This window comes from Meleagris gallopavo, chromosome 15, assembly GCF_000146605.3.
Source record: "Meleagris gallopavo isolate NT-WF06-2002-E0010 breed Aviagen turkey brand Nicholas breeding stock chromosome 15, Turkey_5.1, whole genome shotgun sequence".
Classification (NCBI taxonomy): domain Eukaryota; kingdom Metazoa; phylum Chordata; class Aves; order Galliformes; family Phasianidae; genus Meleagris; species Meleagris gallopavo.
Window position 1 is genome coordinate 12,197,062 of NC_015025.2, and position 9,380 is coordinate 12,206,441.

The following is a 9,380-nucleotide window of genomic DNA, read 5'->3' on the forward strand; positions in this document are numbered from 1 at the left end:
ATGTGTGCTCTCTGTAGCTCTACATGCAGCAATTCATGCAATCAGAGATCCAAGAGCCTTAAAAAATCCAGCATCAGAAAAGGCTGAAATAGCTGAAGTCAGCTATTTCTGCTAACGTAGCTTGAAAAGTTGGTCATAAAAAGTCCATTCCTCTTCTGAGGGCTCCTTCCTTGTCAGTGTTTTCCTCCTGGTAAGTAAGCTCTTTCAGCTTTCTCATTTCTGTATACTCCATCCATCTCCATCAGAAAAAGACAAGTCTTTTCACTCCCTTTACACAGCCCACAACCTATCCAATTTCAGTCAGTTCAGCAACTCGAGATTTCTTAAAGAAACTAAGTACTGCAGGATCAAATTGAACACAGAATATCGTGAAAAAATATATTAACCCCAACTCAAGAAGCATGTATGAACAAAAGATACATTTCCACATCATGCTTTCCACAAATAGGTCTGATCGCAAAAACACTACTTTTTAACGCAGATTCTGAATTAATTGAGGTTCCAGATTTTGTGTGTGTTCACTTTTGTTGCAAGGAAGTGTCAGCTTTTATTTTGTTTGATCCTGGAGCGTATTTGATTTCGTGTTGTGCTTGACGCACAGATCACATTGGCTGTGTATTTACTTTGTGCATATACAGTAACTTGTTGTGCATGGTCCTCGTCTCTTACCGCACTGCTAACGCTTTTATCGTTTAAGGACTGAGCTTTGGGTTTTTGGTTCTGACGCTTAAACTACCATCAACAGAAATGAAATCCATCTATTCTGTTTTGCAGGGACCAGACGGACTGCCAGTAGCAGGATGTTGGCACAAGGTACAGTGAGAGTAATGCGAATACCTCCTTGCGTGGGCCCTGAGGAGCCCATAGGTGCTGTGGGCTGTGTGCCTGCCCAGCAGTGCTGTGCCTTGTGAGAGCAGTGCCCTGCCTGCCTCCGTGCCCTGCTCCCCATAGCACACGCTGCTTTCTGCACAGCTGCCAGGAACGCCACACCAAAACCTTGCTAAGGCTGAAAAAGCCACCAATTAATAGCGAGCACGTTACTAACTGGTTGCAAACCCTGTTAGGATATAAGCATGCCCTTAGCGTGTAAGTTTTTAATTGGGTGCCAAATCATTTGGACATGCTGTTAATATGATAAGAAATCTGACTATCGATCTTGATATTAACAAGATTAGTAATGGAGCATTTCTCTTCAATTAAAATGTTTGTCTGTGTGTTCTTTTGCAGTGATCTCTAAGCATGAAGCACAGTGTGTAAATAATGTGATATATTTTGATCTTTTTGATTTTTGTATAAAAAAAGGAAGAAAACAACCCTTCAACAGTAATATATTGACCTTTTTTTATACTGGATTCTGTCATTTACGGACTTTGAATATACTGTAAAGCTCTCAAACCCATAAGATACGCATGATAACATCAAGATTTGATAAAGGTACCAATGACACTTGCTGGGAATGACCAGAACTCACTGCTAATGCTGCTGTGTGAACTAACAGCACTGAGACAGCGCGTTGCCCTGTGTGCCTTACCAGCTCCCTGTCCTAACCTGGCTCTCAACTCTATTTGCATTGCACGTGTGTACTCAAAGAGTGAAAAAAACTGGCAGAAAAAAAAGAAAAAGAGGATGCAGCCCTAAGGATGGAAGAAGCTGCTGTATGCCATCTGGTCAAACAAAAGGACTTCAAACCTGCAGAGGAAACAAAGCCAAGCTCCCTTTGTTCCTACCTGCTGTCGTTGTGATGGAAATAGCAAATCTTTGGAAAACTGTAACCTGGACTGCCTGTGGATGTTTTGGCTACTATCAGATAACCTTTGATCTCGAGAGGAAGCACCTCTGGGTCCTGTTCTGTGGTCTGCAGCTGAAGACGTGCCAGCTCTTTGTTAAAGCAGAACTCAAATTCTTTAAGAAACCTCTACTGCAAAATTTCAAAACAAAAACACGGCAATGCTTTCAGAACAGACAGTTGTGGGGCAGGGAGGGACTCTGCTGAAGTCTTCCATTAAGCAACAGAGTGCATACTGTTGCTGTTGGGGTTCCAAAACTTGGAGTTCGGAGTATTTGTCTTGGTCTGTAGGATTCACTTGCATTTGATTTCCTTGTGTTTATGTGGTTTGATTGTGATCTGTGTAGCTCTGCACGCTCCTCTTGTCCTCCTCTTTCAGTGCTTTTTTTGGTCTCTTTCTTTAACTTATCTCAGGCACATTCATGCAGAGTAAGGTAAGAATCAAAGGCTGATTAGGGTTTCTATTACATATTGCATTAATAAGAGAAATTTAAAAAGAAAAGAATTGCAAACATCTTATGAGTAACAATTCCTAAGATCTTGGAAAAACAGGGATTGTGCAGTAAAAAGCTATGAAAAATTATTTTGCAGGAAAGCCGAGTCTGTTCAGCTTACAGTGAAGATCAAGAGGCAATCAGATTCCTTTACAAGGAGGAGATACTTTATAGCAATAAGTTCTTGAACTGAACAGAGAAAGATGTTCAAAGATGCATCCAATGGCTGAAGTGGAAGCTACGTAAAATCACATAAAACAAGCCATGGCTTTTTATTGGTGAGCCTGGCTAATCCTAACCAGAGTGGTGATGGAATGAATCCCCGTGGCTTTAACGCCTTTCTGATTTCACAGATGGTTTCTGGAGGAAATACCTTAGCCCAATAGAAGTTGCTAGGCTCTGTGTAGGAGGCTGAAGTGAAATTAAGAGCCTGATTTTTGTGCTGACAAGCCAGTCAATACAAGGAGTCATTTTTGGTGCACTGAGTAGATTTGAACCTGTGAGGAGGTTCCTTTGCATCTCAGGGCAGCTGGTGCTGCAGGACTGGTGGGAGGACATGCGACTGATGGCTCCAGGGGGAACGTGCCCTGCACAGCTCCATCCTAGTGCAAGTAGTGCCAGCCCTGGTGTTGTGAATAGCAGCAGCAATGTGCTCGGTGCTCTGCACAGACAGGGTGAGGTTTCTGATGTCTGGTGACTGTGTCCTAGTTGTTCTTGAGCTTATCCTTTCAGTCAGCTGGGAGCATTTGTCATCTGCTGTTAAACGCTGAATTGGACGTTGGCTTGGTCAGTGTGGACACAGAAGATTTACAGACATAGGCAGTAATCTTCTGTTATCTAGCTTTGTTCACTGCCTAGGGCCTGCACCTACACACTGCTTGCTTTGTGGCTGTATTTCACATCTTTACCAATTAGTTACTGACCGCATTTTTGGTCACTGTACAAATTAAATCAGATCAACTAACAAATCAAGAAACAAGAATTATGTAACTCAAACAGCAATGAAAATGCATTTTATTTACTTCCATTTTATGACGTTAGCTATCACTTTTGGTGTGAGGGTTTTTAAAGGCGAAAGGAGCTGCTGAAAGAGCTCCCACTGGCTTTTAATGCTTTTGAAAAACCCCTTTGCTGTCCCACATTAAAGCTAATTCTTCTGTGGAAGGTCGAAGGCAAATCTCTCATTGATGTCACTGGGAAGATCTGTAATTGTTCCCTTAATGTACAGTTGCTTTTCCCATCTCCCCCAGTCATCTCCAAACTAAAGCTGTTCACTACTCCAAACCACACTGTGGGCTTCTACTCTCGGTATCCTGTAGATGTCCTGTTCATGGAACCTCTATCGATATCAATGAGAGTTCAGTCCCCAGAATGACTGCAGAAAGCACAAGAATCTGGAAGTGTCCACAAACAATCTACAATGCAGATAGAAAAGTCTTGTTTTACATATGCTGGCAAAAACTAAACAGCTTTCTATCTAGCTCCTACTCAAAGAAGTTTGATATCACTGAAGCTACAAGACAAGCTAACCTCCAAAGCTTATGAAATTATATTAAAATTTATATTTTCTCTGAGGAAATACCCCCGAAGTCCTATTATCTTCAGGTAAACAAGTCAGTATTCCGTCTTCAACTTGTGGAATATCCAGTGCTTGTAGGCATCAACTGTGACCACTGCCAGGCCTGCAAAACATTGATACAGAATACCAGAACAGTGCTTTACCTATTGCTCTCACCGCTGTGCATGGTCGCCTTCCCCCTCCCAACACAGAGCCTGGTGCCATAGAACCCACGCCATTTGCTCTCAGCAGAGCAGGAGAGTTATTTTTAAAGCCTCTGAACTTCTTCACTGGGGTTTTTCCTCCCCATCCCCTCGTAATGTTCCCGTGCCAGCCCAGGAGGAAGACTGGAAGCAGCATCCTAGCATGGGGCTGTGACTGATCCATACCCATCAGTGCTGCCACCTCGGCTGACAGACACTGCAGAAGTAATGTTTGAAAATCCCCAGGTTAAGGCCCTCTGCTGGGTTTATGCTGCACACTGAATATGGTGCATCCTGCACTTACAAAGCAGGTCCACCTATGCACAAGCAGCAAGTCTGGTGTGCTCAGCATGCATCAGATAAACTGTGTGTGTCTACACCAGCAGCCTGTGCAAAGCAGCTTCTCTGGTCTGCTATTGCTTGCATTTCCACGGGAAGTGCTGGCAGGGACAAGTCCTGAAGTGTGTGGCACCTATCCTCACCAGCTTTGAGGAACTAACCAGTAGGGGTTAGTTACCAGTCTGCTGGTCCCAGGCAGTCCCGACCATCACCAAAGCAGCTGAAACCTGGGGCAAGCAGAGCTTCAGGGCACAGGGCATGGTACAGATCTCCAGGCACAAATAGTGCCAGGGACTGCAGTTGTAACCTGTATTCCTCGTCCTTCCTGGTCCTCCACGGGGACTGCTGTGCTTAGCCTGTGCATTCTGAGCTCAGTGTTTCTGATCCATCATGCAGCACAAACTGAAGAACCATATTTTAGAGTAACTGTTCACTTTGCACTGACTGCACAGTCTAAGAGGAAATTTAGTAGAGGTATTTAGATCCGCGTGCTTCCCATGCACACATATTTAGGGGAGATTGTTAAACGAAAAGTTGTTTCAGAGCAGTCATAATCTTATTGGGAAGAGTTAAAAAAGGATGTGCTTTGCTCAGCAGATTCACGCCAGATCAGTTGATTATTTTCTCTTTCCATATGAAAATGTTTACGTAGGTCTTTTTAGAACACGGAATATGCAAACAGCTCACAAAGATGAATTTTACTTTTGGGCAGTGTTGGTGGTCTCAGTCCAAACTCAGGAATGAGTTCAGCCACTCACAGAGCACAGTGCATTTCTCCCCCAGGAATTCTCCCTTTTTTCTGGCTTGGGAGAAGGTAAGCAATTTTTACAGGAAATCCAAAATGCAGCTAAGTGATGCCACTAGATGTCAGTAGCAATAAAGATGACTGACGCGATGAAATGTAGGTCACTGTGACTGAGCAATTGATTTATCTCAGTACAGTGGTTGGTGTGTGAGCTTTGTGGATTTGTCAGTGGATTAATATTTGGGTTAAAACACTTCAGTTCTTTGTCTTGGGTGAATTTAAGCCAAGCCAAACTCATGTTTATCCCAGTTTTCTAGTTTACAGAACAACATTCAGTGGTCCGATGTAACTGACTTTAGAAGTGTGGTGATTCCCATTAGGCCCAAATAATGCTGTCTGCCTGCTCCCAGGAACAGGACAAGCAGCTGTGAGGTCTGTCTGTGCTCCAGGAACGGTGTTGCTGTGAGTGTGGCCAAGTGCCCAGAGCTCAGCTGTGTCTGTGTTTTGGCTTCCAAAAAATGCCCCTGTTTGTAGGTCCGGTCTGGTGCCAGGAGTGTGCTGGCAGCTCCAAAAGGGCCCTTGCCATGGGGTGAGCCTGAGTGGAGGGGCAGGTGGGGTTAATTGGAGTTCTGCAGCTGGCCTAATTGCAGGCTGGGCTGGTTAATTCACCGGTATTTCTCTGCGCTGTGAAACAGGTGGTAGACAAAATCCAGTCTGACTCCACACTGAAACTGTTTCTAAAACCCAATGCACTGGGATTTTAGCTTAAGGGAAAAAACAAAGCCATATACTTGGTTTTATTTTCACGGGGAAGACTTGTCGTATACTCTGCTTCTAATTCTTGCTGTATATATAATGGCAGTGAATTTCTTTTCATACAGATTTTTCTCCTGTGTATTTTAAAATAGGAATGTTTCTTATAACAGACTTCCTAATGTGTTTTCTTTTTTAGAAAACCTAAAGTACTAACTGAGTTTTTGTTATTTTTTTTAATCTTCTGTCATTTCATACATTCTGCATTTGAAATTAGCAAATCAGCAAAATGTACATGAGGTTTCAGTGGCTCAAAGCAGCCTATGCAATGATAAAATGTATTCCAGGGACAATGACCCAGGATGCCAGGCAGGCGTTTCTGATGGTTTTAGTTGCCCAGTGCCCAGGAAGCATGTTTGTTTATGACTTCATGCAGGACAGCCTGTCTGCTGGTCTGGGGGCCAGAATGAAAGAATTCAGCCAGCTGTAACTCCTAGTTTAACTACAATGCTAAAATGACAGAAAAATCTCAGATTTACTGTAATGGTAAATAGCCATCCTTGCTCTCAATATCCATGTCCTGTAAATTCACCATAAAGGCATGGTAGAGCATGGCTTTCCTGGGCATTGAATGCTGATTTCATGCTGCCCTCTAAAGGCCATCTTTTTTGAACAGAAACAAATTCGGTGCTATGATGGGAAACCATCCCTACCCCAAAAATAACAGCACTGCTCCATAACTGACTGCATACATAGGCACAGGTGCACCTTTGCCAGCTGAGGTTCGAATCACTGCAAAACAGGAGTGCTTACACAGAAACTTTCATCTGTTTCCCAATTCTTGTATTTCCCCTTGGGAAACACAATCATTTTCTTTTTAATCCAATTGCTGCCCAGATAATTAATTTGAAGTGTTATGCAAATAAAAGGAGGTTGCCAGCCAAGTTTCCATTCTAATCTTTTAGACAGAAAGCTCTGAATTACTTTCCTTATAGACAATAGATTTTTATGAATATATGCAAAAATATTAGCAACAATTCATAATTAAAATAAAGTGTCCCCAGGCTGCTTTTCTTGGATTAATACTGTATGTAAGTGGCTGAACCAGGATAGGTTTGGATCCAACCTACGCCAGCACAGCCAGGCACAGATTTGGTCCCACCATCCTCAGGTGCAGGAAAGGCCCTGTACCCTGCTTGGCCTCATTGCAGGCCCTCAGATTGACTCATCGTGTACTTGTCGGTGTGTTTGGTTGTACAGCCAGGCTTACCCAGGTAGACTGTAAAGTGAGATGAAGTATTTCAGTAAGATTTGAAGAGGCCTAAGATACTTCAGTGAGACAATCAATATGGCATACACTGAGCTCAGCAATCTTACAGAACAACGTTTAGGCTTGTTCATAACAGCTGGGGGGAGAAAAAAATAATGTACTGAAGCAAACCAGTGAGTATATAGTTTGTACCTGTGAACTTAACATTACTTCTTGTGTTCTCGAGTGAACCACTGCAGCTTTCCCATGCTTTCATTCATTAGATGGCACACCAGAAGGGTCTGACTGTTGCATAAGCTGCAGCTAAAGCAAGTGCTGAAAACCTGACACTTGGAAATGAATGGGAGACGGCCTTGATAGACCTTAGGACTCTATACTGCTGTAGAGGGCTTGGGGGAAAACTGCAGGGGAGCTGGGAAACATGAGTTTTCAATGCATAAGAAGTGGCATTATTGACAGCAGAGTAGAATAAGAAATACATTAACATTTGCGGTTTTCCTATGTCTTAGGACAATTAATCCCTGTTCGCTAAGCTGTGGTAGGAGTTCTCAGCTGTGTTTCGTGGAACAGACACAGTGAACTTGTGTGTCTGTGTGTGGCTTCTTATGTAACGTGGCTGTTAATGGAGATTAAAATGGAGATGTCCCAAGTATCTGAAATCCAGTTCTGTGTAGATGGCACTAGGAACACGTGGGTTTTTATGTTCTTCTAAACTGTACGTTTAATTTTTAAAAGTGCATTTTACATGAGTTTATGAAGGGGGTGCTTTTAAAATTTGCTTTTCTGCTATGAAATAAAAGTAGGACCTGGTTTTGCAGGTACTCACTGAATTTCTAAATTAGGCAGAAGAGATGGTAAGTTGCCATTAGTTAGAATGGGAGCTGGAGTCCTGTTGTGTTTGCTGGGCAGTTTCATACATGGAATTCCACTGTATAGGCAATTTCGTAACATAGCAACTCTTGTGTTGCTGTTTGGCGTTCTTCTTTGCTTTCTTACTGAAAACAAAGTGCTCAATATGACAAATATTCAGCACAAAATACCAGTCAGAACTGAAAGCCACCAGCTCTGCCACGTTACCTTGCTTTGGACATACAGATCTTTTAACACTGATCTGTCCTCTAGCATTTAGGTGCCATTTCTGAAATGATGTAAGTAGAGAAACTATAGCTGCTGGTATGAAAACCTAACTGAAAATCTGATTTATTTATAACACAATTGAGAGAAATGTATGCAATATGAGTTTTATCTGTACCTGTTGGAAATTATGCTGATAAGGCTTAATCCTCTCCCAAGTTATGCAAGCCTTATTTATGGGAATGGCTGCATTGCTTCGGGGCGGCTGCTAGAGCTGCCAGGGCTGTGTGTGCAGCACAAGTGTCCGTGCTGAGCACCCTGAGCACTACTTTGTGTGGCTGTATTTATGTGGTATCATATGCAAAGCTGAGGAAGCCTCTGTAAAACCACTTTTAAAAAATATATAGATACATATAAATATTAAAAACTAAATAAAAAAAAAGTGCGTAACATTTCTATTTGCAACATGTTGTAATTTTTAATTGTGTATGCCATGAAGAGTGTTCTATTTACTCATTGCTTTGGGGAACAACTGTTTTAAAAATGAAGGCATTAACTGACAGTATTTCATATCCATTGTTTTAACATGTTAAAATGGTTATTAATTAGTCCTGCAGTATGTAGTTCTAGCTTAAAGCTGCAATGGACAGCACATCAGCTTGAGACCTCCAAAAACATTTCCTTGTGCTTTCTGTAATAAAAGCAAAGACTTGATGTTTAGAAATGGTCTCTCTGTACAGGTTGCTTTTACAATTGTGTGAATATGTATAATGAACTCTGCGTTTGTAACCAAGAATAAGCAAATTGTAAATGTTTCGGTTGTTATTATAAATAGCTGCAAAGTATCTTAACCAGACAAGAGTTCAAATAAAGATTAATGGCCATTATTCATATTTCTTCTACTGTTTTTCAGTTCATTTCAACAGTTCAAATTTGACTTATGCAACATCTCAATTTTACCACTGAAGCTCAGTGTAGTTTTAAATCTATGGCAATTTGGTTTGGGATTCCCCATATTAACACAAAACTTAAACTGCTCCTGTCTTTACCAAGTAACTGCAACTGAAAATAATTCTGGTCTGCTGGGTATGTAGTCAAATGGTCTGAATCCTCTCAGTTGTTGTCAGTTTAAAACAAACACACACTTGAAATGAAAAA

General features: G+C 41.9%; 1 protein-coding gene across 8 annotated transcripts in view; it reads left to right on the plus strand.

Annotated features, from left to right (window-relative positions):
• The window catches only part of COL23A1 (collagen type XXIII alpha 1 chain), a 29,373-nt gene extending 20,260 nt beyond the window's left edge, over positions 1–9,113 (plus strand). For 6 of the 8 annotated variants that reach the window (XM_019620463.2, XM_031555718.1, XM_031555720.1 and 3 more), the window contains one exon: positions 775–822. In XM_019620463.2, coding sequence (XP_019476008.1) covers positions 775–822 — 48 coding nt within the window. Of the gene's footprint in view, positions 1–774; positions 823–1,227 lie in introns of those variants that run through there. The other 2 variants (XM_031555719.1, XM_031555723.1) reach the window with 1 other exon arrangement.
• Positions 9,114–9,380: the final 267 nt, after the last annotated feature.